The sequence below is a fragment of the Larimichthys crocea genome, chromosome XXI (assembly GCF_000972845.2).
Source record: "Larimichthys crocea isolate SSNF chromosome XXI, L_crocea_2.0, whole genome shotgun sequence".
In the NCBI taxonomy this organism is placed as follows: domain Eukaryota; kingdom Metazoa; phylum Chordata; class Actinopteri; family Sciaenidae; genus Larimichthys; species Larimichthys crocea.
The window spans coordinates 5898243-5913781 of record NC_040031.1 but is presented as its reverse complement, the minus strand read 5'-3'; the positions used below and the strand labels follow the sequence as shown (position 1 = coordinate 5913781).

The following is a 15539-nucleotide window of genomic DNA, read 5'->3' as shown; positions in this document are numbered from 1 at the left end:
TCCATTATGAGGTGAATGCGTGCATCTGAACTGGGTAAGCTACAGGGTAGAGAAGCATTCCAATTTATGGATAATTATCTTGTTCATACAAGATAACAACTTGTGCACACAACACACAGATCTTGTTACCACAAGATAAAAAAAAAATTGTCATCTTTCGTAGCTTCAGGGGCTTTGTTAAAAGAGTAAACCACCACTGCTGCATAAATTTAACAGGAAGGCCTAATTTAAAGCACATGCGACTGAATGACTCCTACTATGCTGCTATAGTTACGCATGGACACAAAACACAATTGAACAAACTTCCTTTTCTTTGAAAAAATAACATTAATACTGAGGAAAGTAAATGTATCCTTGAGAGAAAAATCCTTAACTGTCAGAATTTGAACAAACTCTGTTTTGTTGACAAAATGTTGATGCTTAAATTACAGGGGAAATTCATTTACATCTTTGCCAACACACAAAATCCATCATTGTGTTTATGTGTGTGTGATAAAAGGTGTTGTGGATTGTATTTGTTGGTGGCTAAAAGGTTTAGCTGTCATTGCAGGATCAGAATAACGGAGACAGCAGAGGACAAAAAATAGAAAAAAAAAACAAACAAACAAGATGCCATGATTGAAATTGCTTATCGGTGCAGATGAAAGTAAATTGCACTCAAATCGCATAAAGCGTGAGCAGAGAACTCAGCCTGCCATAAGTTGGATCGATGGCTTTGCTGAATTTGTTACACACGCCGGGCCTTTTGACGCAGTCACCTCAGAGGAGATGTAGTAGTTCCGCTTGCCATTTTTCATCCCTTACCCTCCACCCAAGACCTCTTCCTGTGAATAATGACTGCAGCTGTGTCAATGTGGCTGCTAGCTGTGTGTGCGTTTGTTTGTGTGTCTTATTTTGATGGCTTTTTACAGTCGGTGTGTATGTGTGTGTCTGTCTGATTATGGTGTACAGATAGGCCATTACCCATGCGTTAGGGAGAGAGGGGCTTAATGGACGACAGAGGATGCAGAGGCAGGATGGCTCGTAAACACTGCCCTGTCCCCCCGGCCATATCAATACTGCCATCTGCGAGTTTGGCCACTTCATTCACAAAACCAATACCCTAGTGGATGAGATGGTCCAATGTAGACACAGTTGCTACGTGCTCAATCAGCAGTAAAAAACAAAAAAAAAATACCAGGGCTATCATGACATCCACTTTCAGGAGGCTGTCAATTATTTTCTTCTCTTTTGTGTGTGTGTGTGTTTGTAAAAGTGACACAAACAAGTAACAAGGACACAAAAAAGAAAGAAAACAATAAATTGCAACAAAGGCAATGACTAGACCAGCTTGAGTCCAGACCACTCTTATACCAGAAGAAGACCAATATAGGCAACAAAATGTTTACTTTCTTTTTAAAAGGTAAAGAATATTGATTAGAGAAATGCTAAACATATCATTCTAGAGCAGTCTACGCCATACATTTCCACATTCAACAAATCAATGCTGACGAATTGATGAATCAATGTATGATAACATGAAGATAATTACCTGTAAAGGTTCAATCATTCCTTTTTTTTTTTTTTTACCCGCTTATTTCTATTCATGGCCACGGGGGGCTATAGCCAAGCATGTATGTGGCAAAAGATAAAGAGACATCTTTCTCACCACGTCAACTGATTTGGAGTCTCGCTTTTAATTGTTGTGTTTTCTGTGTGAAGAAGGGTGAGCATTGATAAAATGTATTATTTCTATTATTGTTTTTAGATACACCAATTATGTGTATCACCACTAAGTACAGTATCCCTGATAGAGACTGAGAGAAAGACATGTCACAGTTTAAACTCATTACAAAGAAGAAATCAAGACACGATTCAAAAACTGGATTAAAAAAACGCCACAATAAACCTTTCATTGGAAAAAGGGAGAAAAATGCAGATGGGCAGCAGGGAGGGGCACCGTTTCCAAGAAGGACAGACATACAGACGTTCAAATTATATAATAAGGCACAGAACAATGCAAACTAGACAAGACAGCTTGTTGCTGTGTAATGTAGCACAGTTGCTAAATTAGAAAGAGAAAAAAAGACAGAGAGAGCAGACTCTTAGTGACAGATAACATCCATTTGACCCATATAGGTTTGGGTCAGAGAGGAAGCATGTTTGCCTTTGGGCCACACTTATTACATCGTCAAGGCAGAGGAGCCATGGAAGCTGTGGACTCTGCTGTGATGTTTTCTTCAATTCCTCCAGCCTCCAAAGAGCAATGTATGATATGGATCTGTTTTTTTTCACTTTTCACTTTTTAGGATCTGCTCTCTGGTGCTTCTGCTTTAATTCACACATATGATATCTGTTGTATATACAGTGCTTGAAAGTTGCTACCAGACAATCTGACACAAGTGCGATAAGAGTTTATGTCTTGCACAAAGAAATGTGTGTACACGCAGCTGGGAATGGCCCTTTGACTAGACAAGTGGAGATGCACCAGCCTACATAACATTTGAACAGCCAGGTGTGTACCTCTGCCCACTCAGTGGGGCAGTCTACAAAAGACTGAGAGGGGGTGTAATCTGGGGTGTTGCTGACAGACTGAAGCTGTAAACAACAGCTTTGTATGAGAGCCACAGGTGCTACTATTGTCTTAACCATATCACTTCAACAAAGACTTCCACGGAGGGTTGCAAAACTATCAAAGGCTTTCAAATGACTGAATTTAAAGTCATTTTGTTCTTTGATTTATTGGAAGCAACTCAAAGATCCACATTACTCTGAGGTGACGGTGCACAGTGTTAGCCAGAGTTTCCTACATTCCGGCATTTTCTGTACACTTGTTGTTTCTAGATCCATGACTCCCAAATGCTACACAATCACATTTGATTTCTTCTGTTAGTTCAGACCCTGCTGGCAAATGTCACACTGTGACAGGCACAAAGCCTGGTCACTACAATCATACCCTAAGGGGCTCCTGTGCTGTCACTTCCTCTCAAGTGTGTACACTACGCAGTGGAAGATTTAAGTGTTTTTTACATAGTGGGCTATTTCTGAAAACAGCACATCTCAAACTTCATGGTAGACCAGCAGAATATGAAGAGATTATCACTACTGACTAAGTCTGAAGACAAGTTTGCTGCATGTGATGTGAAAAGGCTGAAAATGACTCAAAGCCATGACCACTTCCCACTTTGAAACAAGCTAACAAAAAGCTTTACATTCATACAGCAACTCTCATTCCCAGCTAGTTGCTAGTGGGGTTGTGTTGTTTGGGAGAATATCTTGATTTAGCTTTAAAGAGATTTGAGCTTTACTCATTCCAATGACCAAATTGTTCCTGGTTTACAGTATATTTTTGAATGCAAAATTTGATTTACATATAATTACATATAATTTGATGTCCTGTCAAGGTTTGGCAAATATGTCTGAAAAGACTGAAAACAAACATATGAGAGTCACTGTCTCCCATGGAGTGTGGGTATATGAAGCCCTCTTGTGGTCATCATAATCAGTCAGGTTCTTAAGGATTTGTACAAGGGGTCCAAATGAATAAATGTTAATATCAAATATCTGAAAAAGCACCCACAACACGCATCAACAAACTGAAATCAATTTTAAGTTCTTTATAGTTTGAATCCCATTAAAAAACGCTACTTGTTTTTCTCCCATTTCAAGAGTCGTCACAAATCTCGAAGCTTAAGATGTGGAAGAGAGAGAATCATTGTTACTCGTCCAATGTGGATCAGAATACGTTGTGTTTAAGACTTCTGAATTCATATAAAGTTTTAAAATGAATCAAATTATCGCCACATATTTCTTTGAAGCTGGTAATTGAAATGTGGCAATCACAATTTAGAATTCAGAGGATAGAGATTACAGTGGTTTCCATGCAAGAGGATGTGAAATGAACAAGGGGCACCTCATGCACTAGTGTTGCTTTCTGCCTGTTTTGGGTGGTGTGTGTTATATATTGTTGCTGAGGTGGAGCAGTTAAATAATTTTGGATCATAGAGGACCGTCACACATTTCCACTCTGCTAAAGAAAGTTTGAAACAACTGTATTTCTTAGGGTGAAGTGTCCTTGTCATGTTTACAAAGGAGCAATAAAAAGCATCCTGACTGCAAATATTACAAATTTGCATTAGATGTGCATGATTCAGGACAGGAGGTCCCTGCAGTGGGTGATTAAAGTGCCTGAAATGTTATTGGTACCCATCTTCCAAGTATCACCGATGTTGGTGAGGTGATACCCACACATACCCACCAGGCTACAGGGTAGCTTATTTAGGCTGTGAGATTCCTGAATTTATCATCTGCATTCCACCATATTTTTATGACTTATTATTAATTAATCAATTTATATACATTTTGGTTTGTAAATAGCATAAAGGAACTACATCTTGCATTTATTTCTACAATGTGTTATAGAATAAAAAGTGAACAAATGTTATACCTTGTGTATGTGCAAGCTGAAGTAGTACACATGGCATTGAATTGCCCAGAAATCTGGTGATACTGGTGAAGTTATTTCTGCTGTTTTATTTTGTGCCGCAAAACACAAACTGAACCTTGGGGGAATTTTCCATAAACTGCCTCTTTGTGTGGGAAATACATTTAACATTATTTGAACTTACCACCTGTGTTTGTTTCTATAATTTCCCAGCTTGGGATAAATGAAGTCTATCTATCTATCTATCTATCTATCTATCTATCTATCTATCTATCTATCTATCTATCTATCTATCTATCCTGAATATGATTTATTTGGGTTGTATATTTATGTGTGAGCTTTAGACGGATGTGAGGATTTAGGTAGAGTTGTTTTATGCTCTTTTCTCTTTAAATCCTATGTACGGTCAAATATTTGACTGATGATCTTGACCCAAAAATTGTTAGGCTGGGACCTAACTGGCAACCTGAAAACCAGTTTACTACAACTGCACACAGTAACACTTGGTCTTGCCAAAGGGGCACAACTTGAGATTGCCTTGGGCAGACCACATTGCCCCTTTGGTTGACCTCTGTTGGCATATACTATGTTATATGCTTCCTTATTGGGGGGAATGTGACAGCCCCAGGGTCGGCCTTGTCTTTGCTTGTCTTTTCTGGTTGTCTGCGCTCTTCTTCTCCCAGGAAGTCAGAGGCTGAAACTGAGAGCTTGTCCGTGACGCAGGAAAACCTGAACGGGCTTAGCTCTGGAGTCTACATGAGCAGACCTGTAAGATCATCCCATCCTATTACTCCAACCTGACAGCTAACAGGTTTGCTCTTTGTGCTTATTGCACATCCACACACTTACACAGGCATTATTTCCATTACTAATCTTCTTACAGACACACCTCATTTGTACTTTTGTAGTTCATATAATTAATCAAAACATCTAGATCTATGTGCGGTGCTATGTTGGAAAACAGTTTGAGTAAAATAAACAGAGCAGAAACCTTGAACAATTACTGTAAAATACAGAGAAGATAGGAAAAATCGTTTGTCTTTGCTTTGGCCCAAATCTGGCTTGCATTTTGGCAAAGTTATGGGGGATGCCTAGGCCATAAGTGGCCCAAATTAGGAAAGCCAAAATCATACCAAAAGGGAGCCAAAATTCACCCAAAACAAATTGTGGACTTCCAAAATATAGCCATAAATGTCCCAGAAGAGCCCCAAATCAGCTGTTCCCGCTCACGCCCAATCTTCTAAACATGCCTTAACTCAGCCATATATTGCTGGCGCCTCCTTATCTATTATGGATAACCCTAATCATACCACAGTTAAGCCAAAGGGCTTTCTTAATGCTAAAGGAAAGCCAAAAATGCCAAATGTATGCCATAATACAGCCAAAATATTTGCTATCTGGGGGTGACACAAGCAAATGAAGGATAAAGATGCAAAATTTGATATGAATCTAACATAAAGTACTTCATCTTGTCTCCTATATTTGGTCTTAGAAATTTGCCACACAAGTCCATGAGATTATTTGCACAAATACTGATCATAAATCCTGAATTTCTCTGTTTATTTGAGCGAGCAGAGTTGATTTTCTTTGCACTCACTGAGATTTTTAACACAGCACTTGAACACAGCACCGTGCCTCTCCTTCGCCGGCTGTCCAATCAGAGTCGAGGATGCTGGAGCGCGTGTGCTGCTCGCGCGTGGGTGTCGAAGCGAAGACGCGTGAGCGACGCGACTAGCCTGGATCCGCTCAGCTAGAGGTAAGACATGCTAACGCGGCTAACGGGCGCAAACGTCTCACGATTACGATCATCTGCCGCCACGTGAGTGTGCTCACCGTGACCGTGGCGAGTTATGTGGCTAATCTGACGCGCCGCTGGTGAACTGTCTTGTAAAACTCGGCGGCTCTGACTTTTTTTAGAAACGCGCGGGCTAACGGAAGCTAGCTGGCGTTAGCTTGCCAATGCGGCTAGCGTTAGCATAGCTGTAACCTTAACCGCTGCTTTTATCCGCGCGACAGAAAGCCGTGGCGTTTTTTTGCTTCGGCCACTCGTGAGCACACTTTATCCCAGCTGTCCTAAACGAATTAGGCAGAAAGTGTTAATGTCAAGCGTTAACCTTCACGTTAGCTCTTTGCCAAAGCATTGTTCATAGCACGTTGGCTCGGAGCTGCTAGCCAGCCCGGTTAGCTGCTGTCAGATCTTTGGCACCGCCCATACTGGGTGGTTATAACAACGTGCCAGCTGCTGAACCGGTGTAAATATCTAGATTGATTTATGATATTGTTTTATGAGTGTCCCTCTGTGACTGTCAGAGTTAGCAGTAGTCGTTTTTACTTGTTGGGGAAAAAAAAAGAAAGCGATCCTAACTTGTCACAGCCTAGCCCAGCTGCTACTAGCATGTCAATGCGTCATCGGCCTGCGCTTGCTCAACACCACTGCTTCTGTTATTCGGTCAAAGTTAGCTCAGCTGTCCGCCGCTCCGATCCTCTACATGACGCCTCTCCTCCTCAAATAATCGGCTGTACATTTGAGATGTAACACCGCTGCTTTCGACGCAATAACAAACTCAAACCCTGTAACACCAGCCACTGTTTTTTTCTTTCACTGTGTTGTCGCTTCTGTCAGTAGTCGCTCAATCACTGTCTGACTCATGTGACAAGTCCAATTGTTCTGTTTCAGAGGAAGGAGCTTCCACTCGGTAATGGACGCCAGTAAAGGTGAAGACATAAACATATTGACGTGTTCACTATGACATCAAAAGTTTGAACATGGATGAGAACAATGACACGAGCCTCAGTCTTGTAACTGTGATCAATTATGAGTCAAATGATAATGTGCGAGGTGAACCTGCGTTAATGTTATTCTGTTTGTTTGGCAGGTAAAGGGGATCAAGGGATGCAGAATCCAGGTGGGCAGATGGACAGACCCGTCAGCTTCCACTTCTTGGAAAGGTAACATGTCTGATGGTTCATGCTGTTGTGAACTGTTGTCATGGTAACAAAATACTATTGTTCACGTCAGATAACTTACAATAGTAGCCTTAAAACAACAAGCACACAACATTCATACTGTATATATGTTAATACATATATGTTGTTTGGACACTGATGTTATTTCCTGCCTGTGCACATATATTGGCAGTCTGACAGTGCCAACGTTTTGGTCACAGCATGGTGCTGTTTTACCCACGGCTGTAATTGTCATGAGGTGTACCTCTGTTCTGATTGTTGCTGCAAAATGTTCAGGATTGTGATCTTGGTATCATTTCTGTGTTAACCTGTGAATAGTACTTTATACTTCATTACTTAAGCTGCAAAATCAGGTATGGAAAACCACATATGGAATTATCCAATTGGTGTTTAACACGGTTAACTGTTTTGCTGTAATGTTGTCACACTAGCAGAATTTAAAACTTAGATGCAATACTAATATAAAAAACAATATTTGTGTATATGTGTAGGATAGCAGGTTTATTTCTAACATATAGGTCATAATATTACTTTTACTATAAATAATTTATTGCACATGGATTCTTGTGTTCATCTTCTTTCGTAGCATGCTTCCCAAAGTAGTGAAGAGGCGAGTGCATGCCTTGAAAAGGCTACAGGTGCAGTGTGCCAACATAGAGGCTAAATTCTACGAGGAGGTCCATGAGCTAGAGAGGAAGTATGCTGCCCTCTATCAGCCGCTGTTCGAGAAGGTACAGTTTGTAATCTTATGACAAAATGTTTTACTTGCGTAACTTGCATAACATCACACAAACAGAATTCTCTTTGCTTATTGTATGTTCATGCAAACACAGCAACAACAACAAACACTGTTTGTTAAGGACAGAGTGTTTAAGAATCACATGTGGTGTTCCTTGCACTGCTGGGTTGTGAAGTCTCTCTGGTTCGATCCGAGGTCAGTGAGGACTCAGCCCTGGTGCTAAATTGAAAACTGCCACAACGAGTAGTCAACTGTTCTTTTGTCAGTCAAGGCTATTTCCAGAGCTAGTGACAAGAACTCAGCAATTCTTAGTCCCACTGAAGACTGACAGCTGTAATCCTGCTGCACCTGTCTGTCTGTGAGTGTGTGTGTGTGTGTGTGTGTGTGTGTGTGTGTGTGTGTATTATATATGTCTGTGTGTGTTCATGTACAGATATTTCATGCCAATTCCTTCTCTAAATTGATTAAAATAATTGTTGTAATGTGTGTGTGTGTGTTGCAGAGACGAGACATTGTCACAGGAACAGTGGAGCCCACAGACGAAGAGTGTGAGTGGCACAGTGACAGAGAGGAAGAGGAGGAGCTAGCTGTAAGTACTTCTTTTATTTATCACTTTGACAAATTCTACTTTCTCCAGCTTTCCACAGCAAAGGAAAATATCTGCCGAATACATTAATAAAATGTCTTTCTAATGTCTTACGTTCTCTCCATGGTGGATTAAGGAATCGGTGCATCTCTCTCCTTAATCTTTGGACAAATAGGCCAATGGGCAGGGTTGTAGGAAATGTGGTTTTAATAAGAATCACTGGGACTAACAAACAGGATTGTTCAGTCTTGTGTGATGTATCTGATTTCTTTGTACAAACAAGATCTGTGTCTTGTAAACATCATGATCTCAGTGAGACTTGAGAGCTTAACATTAGATTGTTTGTTTAAGCAGTGAATTTTAACGGACGTATTCTGCTGCTCCGCTTGTAGGAGGAGGTAAAGGAAAAAGCTGCTATTGAGGATGCGAAGAAAGAGGAAGCCGTGCCAGAGGAAGACCCAAAAGGCATCCCTGAGTTCTGGCTCACCATATTCAAGAGCGTGGACATGCTCAGTGACATGCTACAGGTACATTTAAATTCTTGTGTCACTCAGTACTCCCATTTCTAAACGGTGTCATGTTTCCCTGAGCTGACTGTTTGCATACCACCAGGAGCACGACGAGCCCATCTTAAAGCACCTGAAAGATATTCAAGTGAAGTTTTCTGAGCCTGGACAGCCAATGGTTAGTATTTTCATGTTATTAATATTAATATCATGTGAAAGTAATAAACTAAGTAGTGTAAGTACTTCTCTTTTTTTTTTTCTTCCCCCAACAGAGTTTCACATTAGAGTTCCACTTTGAGCCCAATGGTTACTTCAACAATGCAGTGCTCACTAAAGTCTACAAGATGAAGGCAGAGCCTGATGCCTTAGATCCTTTCTCATTTGAGGGGCCAGAGATCATTGACTGTGAAGGGTAAGAGCCAGAGCACACAAACATGCTTGTTAAACTCTAGCTTTGACGCCTCAAGGAGAAAAAAATAGATTGTGTGGTTAACTCGTTCTATATTAATCTCTCTTGACTCTACATCCCACATATCAGCTTCCTCTTTGCACATCTTTCAACTTTGCTCTTTTTGCATCTGTGTTTTCTGCTGCTACTACTCATGCATGATGCTTCTCTCTAGCTGTCAGATAGATTGGCACAAGGGGAAGGATGTGACAGTGAAAACCATTAAGAAGAAACAGAAGCATAAAGGCCGTGGCACCGTCCGCACTGTTACCAAACAGGTTCCCAACGACTCTTTCTTCAACTTCTTTAACCCTGTTAAAGGTGAGAACACGCACAGAAACACAGACAAAAACATAGCGGGTTTCTCTGGAGGTTTAAATGTAACATTCAAAACAATTACTCCAACAACTTGCTTATTATGTGTACTTCTCTGTTAGCTTCTACACAAACCCTGCAATCACTGAAAGCTCTGAGAGTGAGAGCGACACATAAAATAAACCTGCTAAACAGTCGACATGCCTGTGTGGGCGGACGGTGTAGCAGCATGTTAGCAAACATGTCATGTGGTTTTATCGTCGGTCACTGCATTGAGTTGAATTCAGCAGCAGGTGGCACCAAACTCCTACACTGTGTCAGACTGTTCAGTCGCTCTGCTGTGTGAAACAAGTCTGTTGCCCACCGATGTTGGACTTTGTACATGAAGCTGTTTGTCGACCTTTTACATCAGCTTTGGTTTTACCATTATTTTCCAGCTTAGACAGTTTAGGGTATTTTTGTCACATTGAACAGTCAGTTAATGACTGACGTTTAAAAGACAAAGTTGTAAGACCACTGAATCAATCAACAATCATTTTGCAAATCCCTTGCCTTAAAATTTCTTAGTGTTAAGCACATCTTTTGAGAGTAAACGTATCAAAGCTTCAAAAGAAGCTCTAGACACATTTAATAACAGTGGATAAAATGCCAAGGTGCTTTTTTTTTTTAAGCTTGTAGCATTTTAAAAATAATTCAATGAAACATTTTGGACATTAGATAATTGTACTGGTGCAATTTCTCCCCTTAAACGTGCGACTGAAGTCAGTCTTTTTAATACAGAGGCACGTCCTTTAAGTCGGAAGTCTTGATGAGTCATTCTCCTTCAAAGGGATCAGTAAGCTAGGTAGCATACACCTTTATTTGAATGACTGTGTTGCCTGTATTAAACTCACCTGTCAAACATGTCTGGGCTTATTCTGACTTTGAGAAGTTGAACTGCTCACCCACCGGCTGAACAAATGTTTGTCTTACTGGTTCAGTGATAGCCTCCGTACATGACTATTGGTGTTTTTGTCGCAGACAAGCGTAGTAGTAGCACAAGTCATTCAAGGTCCAGTGTTACTTTAAATTTAACTATAGAGAGCAATCTTACAGCCAGGATGTACACCAACTGACCAGACAAATGGCGAATGCAAGCAGGCCTTTCAGGTGCTGCTGTTCACTGTGCCATTTTGCCTAAACATTTCTATTTTCAGATAGAGATTGTGTATAAAAAATGGTCTTGCTTAAGTATTTGCGAAGATGTACTGTAATCCACATAAGGTAATGATCCCCTTCCTCTCACCAGGCAGTTTTGATTAATTTGCACCAGCAGTCTTAAGGAGTGTGCTTCTTGAATTACGTCTGGCGATCACACTGCAGTGCACGTATGTGATCAAATTCTGATGCTCATGTAGAGTACAGAACAGTCTCCTCTAATACCGTCTTGCTGAAAGATGAGGAAGGGTGATGTCACCTTTAGTCAGTGGAGCACAGCTGTTTGCTTACAGCCTATCATATTCTGTGGATGATGTGACCTCGCGCTGTGATGTTGCCTTACATGGGCTTTCGGATGTTGGTTAAATTACAGGTGATCCCAAAGCTGGCCCAGTGAGAGCTATTGTAAGACAAATGTAACACCCACCTGTGACTGTTGGCTTAAAAATGAATGAGCCATTTAAAATCCCATTTTCCACTTCTCATCATACTATTAATTTCCTCCTAGAGCTGTTGTAAATCAGTGTGTTGTTTATTGCTTAAATCATGTTCTTTCTCTTACAGCTTCACCAGATGGAGAAATGGTGAGTACAATGTCTCTTATTCTTTGTAAAATCACCACCCATTTTATTGCATCTTCCTTCACCATCAATCTATCAGATTTGTGGCTGTGTTGAAACGGCCGCTTTATGTTGTGCTGTTTTATAGGACGAAGACTCTGAGTTCACTCTAGCCACAGACTTTGAGATTGGTCATTTCTTCCGCGAGAGAATAGTTCCCAGAGCAGTGCTGTATTTCACTGGAGAGGCCCTGGAAGATGACGAGAGTGTGAGTGTTTTTCCTCTAGCGCGCACACACACACACACATAAGGACATGTAAGCTGAACTTGTCGTTATAACGTGTGTGTTATTTATTTGTAATACAGTTTGAAGAGGAGGAGCTGGATGAGGGAGATGAAGAGGTTAGTAACGCCAGGCAGCTGGACACCGTTCACACAGGATGTGTGTCCTCAACTGTACCACCTTACTGCTAAATTATACAATAATAAGTATATATACTTATTAAATAATAATTCTTTGACTATTTTCTTTTCTTTGTGTGTCAGGAGCAAGATGAAGAGGGTGATGACGACGATGACGAGGGAGACTTCGACCCCAAGGTCAATATGAATAAAGACTAAAGATTGTTGCACCTGCGTGTGATATGTGATTTTAAGTGTGAATGTTTTTATTAGTGCAGTGATGGTGAACGCTTTGACCAAACCTCCCCGGAACAGTTCAGCAATGTTTAGTGTTGTGAAAACTGTCCTAACATCACAACAAAAATGATTTTACTGTTTGTGTGGTTAAATACTCAGACAAATGCATCGTGACACAGCTGGAGGGGTTGATGGAAATGTTTACAGCATATCCACTGTGTGAAACACTTGGAATGAATCAGCCACCCGATCGTTCATATTTTAATATATCAAAGGTGCTATCACTGTCTGTGCTGAATGTTCAGTTCAACATTATAATATCTGCATACAACAAAGCAATCATTCTGAGATCATATAATATTTATGTTTATGCACTTTGTGTTCTTAATGAGTGTTTATCTGTACCTGTATGTGCAGAGACAAATGCTCCTGTCATGTTTGTTTAGCTTTGAACACCATGGGGAGACAAACACTTGCACATCAGTATTATTTTATCAGTATTTCTGACATGCTTTGAACAAAGTTGACTAAGACTAAAATATACTACTAAATGTCCCGTGATGCCTGCTGATGAACCATAAATAAAGCTGGGATCAACACATGAGAGGTTCTACACTTAAAGTACTTAAAGTGCTTCTAGCTAAACTTTTAGTTTTAGTTTAGTTTTTAGATTCACTAGAAAACCCATGACGATGATGAGATTCTGAGTAATCCTTCACACACTCATGAGTGCATCATCCATCACCAGCTCAGACATGCAGTGAATCTTGCATACGGCAGACTTTTTCTCCACTTAACTCTCAGACCGCGGGCTACAAATGATTATGTAATGATAGTTGGAGAAAGGGGCCATTTCTTACATGGTTTAGTTGAGATGATCCATAATGAGCTAACATGTCCTGCAAGCAGTTTTATCAGGAGTGTCCCACAATGCTGCTTTGTCTGTGAGTGAGTTCTTCTCGTGGCTCCTCATGCTGACTTTTTTTCTCATGGAACCTGTCGAGTTATTCATTTTGCTTCAGGAATTCAGTGTGCTCATTCACCAACTTCAGCAATGTTTCATTGTGCTCACTACGTCATTTCTGAATGTGAGAATTAAACTTGTGCATATTGTTGTCTCTCCCACCCCTCAATTCCCCTCCATTTACAGGCATAATCAATCATTCTCACCTAATGCATTTCTAGGTAAGGGAGAAAAAAGGATGGCGTCCCATATGCATTACACTCTTTATTATTCTGGCTGCATCTCTCTTTCACTACATCCTTGATTCTCCCAGTAGTTTGCGGTGTTTAGGACCCCACTAACTCACATCTTGGTTTGGTACTACTTCTATTCTCCCTTTCTTCTCTTTCCATCCATTAGTCTTTCCTCTTGTAGTCTCAACCCAGGTTTCTAACATTGTTGCTTTTGCTGTAACAAAACCAAACAAACTTTCTCTGGTGTCTGCTTTCTTGTTAGCTTCTCCTCATTGCTAGTTCATGCCCAGGGGCTTCGATAGCTGTCTGTCTTCTTGTTTTCTAATCCGATCTTTCCCTCTTTCTGCTCCCCACAGAAAGAACAGCCCCAGCCTGCCGAATGCAAACAGCAGTAACCGTGGTGATCAGAGGAGGTGGAGACCTGCTGTCCGTCAAATCAGTTCTTAGCCAATCAGCAAGTCCTCCTACTCTTACAGGTTCTGCCCTTTTACGAACTCTCATCTGAACGCAATAGAACGCAAACCAAACTGCGTTTTTACTATGTGCATGACTTATTTTTCTTTTGTCTTGCGCCCATCTCACCCCCCTTTTTTTTTTCTAATTTGGCATCATTGGAATTCAAAGCAGGAAGTGACTTAACTCTAATTAAAATACCATGGCATCACATAGGGACAGTCTTCTTCTTTTGGTAAGGTGGAGTATTTTACTACTGCCGAGAACCTCAGAACATCATCACATGGAGAAAAAAAAAGAGATAGGAAAGGAATGGTTCCCAACTTTAGTTTTCATGGAAATAAATCAGTTACTCAGGGTTTTTTAATGCCAACAAGAGACGTGTAAGTTTACCAGGAAACTGCTGAACAAGTTTGACTTAATCTTTCACTGGGGTTGCTGCAGTGTTTTGTTCTTTTTGTTATGGTGTTTTTTAAGAGACATACAATGTATCATTTTGAATTTAATTTACTTTTTTTAAATGTTCATTGTCATGTCATTGGACTATTTATTCTGGTGTCATGCAGCTGTATGAAGTGATGCATCCAGCCACATTAATACGCTCATTCTCTTTGGCTCAAATATTATCTGGACTTAGCAGGTCAGCAAAACACAAATACTGCCAAGTCATATTCTCTCTCTCTCTCTCTCTCTCTCTCTCTCTCTCTCTCTCTCTCTATCTATCTATCTATCTATCTATCTATCTATCTCTCTATCTCTCTATCTCTCTATCTCTCTATCTCTCTATCTATCTATCTATCTATCTATCTATCTATCTATCTATCTATCTATCTATCTATCTATCTATCTATCTATCTCTCTATCTATCTCTCTCTCTCTCTATCTCTCTATCTCTCTCTCTCTCTATCTCTCTATCTCTCTCTCTCTCTCTCTCTCTCTCTCTCTCTCTCTAAAATTGTCATAATAAATCTCAAATGTTTGTGTTGTGTTCTGCATTAATATTGCTCACTTCTGACCTGGTGTATCGGTCTTAACAAGCATTTAAACTGAGCACTTGAGTGGACACAACACTAGGATCATGTGACAAACATGTGGTCATAGTCATAGATACTATGATAGATATTGCTTTATCCCATCGCCCCTAAATGCTCTTTGAACTTCTTAACAAGCATAATAAGAACAAATGACGTATATATAAAGGTCTAGACATTTGAGAAGCAGACGTTTCTCTACACATAGGTCGGTTTCAGCTTTGTTGGATCCCTCCCCGGCCCAAGCATCACATCCAGGTTTAACATGTTTAAGCAGACAGTGGCTAAACCGCAACCTCTTGTGGTTGTTTATAAGATATCGCTTCTGGTATGTATCTAGTTCTTAACAAATGTCAGTTAAAGTCAGTGATGGGACAGTGTGCGGGTATTTGGATGAAATGTAAATTCTGTTGCCAACAAGCCAAAATGAAAGACAATACACACCGTCCTCTTTTATTAAATTGTTTGCCAATTGTCA

The 15539-nt window shown here is 40.3% G+C and overlaps 1 protein-coding gene across 3 annotated transcripts; it reads left to right on the top strand.

Annotated features, from left to right (window-relative positions):
* The first annotated feature begins 6059 nt into the window (after positions 1–6059).
* Positions 6060–14545, top strand: nap1l4a (nucleosome assembly protein 1-like 4a). 3 transcript variants are annotated; one of them, XM_019268581.2, is made up of 15 exons: positions 6083–6242; positions 7101–7138; positions 7300–7372; positions 7977–8121; positions 8632–8718; positions 9108–9242; positions 9328–9399; positions 9494–9633; positions 9845–9990; positions 11746–11765; positions 11890–12009; positions 12108–12143; positions 12288–12341; positions 13531–13565; positions 13934–14128. In XM_019268581.2, the coding sequence occupies exons 1-14, from the start codon at positions 6187–6189 to the stop codon at positions 13534–13536; spliced, it is 1128 nt and encodes a 375-aa protein (XP_019124126.1). In that variant the 5' UTR covers positions 6083–6186; the 3' UTR covers positions 13537–13565; positions 13934–14128. The 3 variants fall into 3 exon arrangements, with proteins under 3 accessions (XP_010731049.1, XP_010731050.2, XP_019124126.1); XM_010732747.3 differs by lacking the exon at positions 13531–13565 and having other exon boundaries at positions 6060–6179; positions 13934–14545; XM_010732748.3 differs by lacking the exon at positions 13531–13565 and having other exon boundaries at positions 6082–6242; positions 13934–14545.
* The last annotated feature ends 994 nt before the right edge of the window (positions 14546–15539 follow it).

Bases quoted from the DNA above. Each gene is read 5' to 3' on its own strand.
- nap1l4a (XM_010732748.3), top strand. From the start codon at position 6,187: ATGCTAACGCGGCTAACGGGCGCAAACGTCTCACGATTACGATCATCT. The intron at 8,122-8,631 runs GTACAGTTTGTA...TGTGTGTTGCAG, and splicing joins ATCAGCCGCTGTTCGAGAAG to AGACGAGACATTGTCACAGG. The intron at 9,400-9,493 runs GTTAGTATTTTC...TTCCCCCAACAG, and splicing joins CTGAGCCTGGACAGCCAATG to AGTTTCACATTAGAGTTCCA.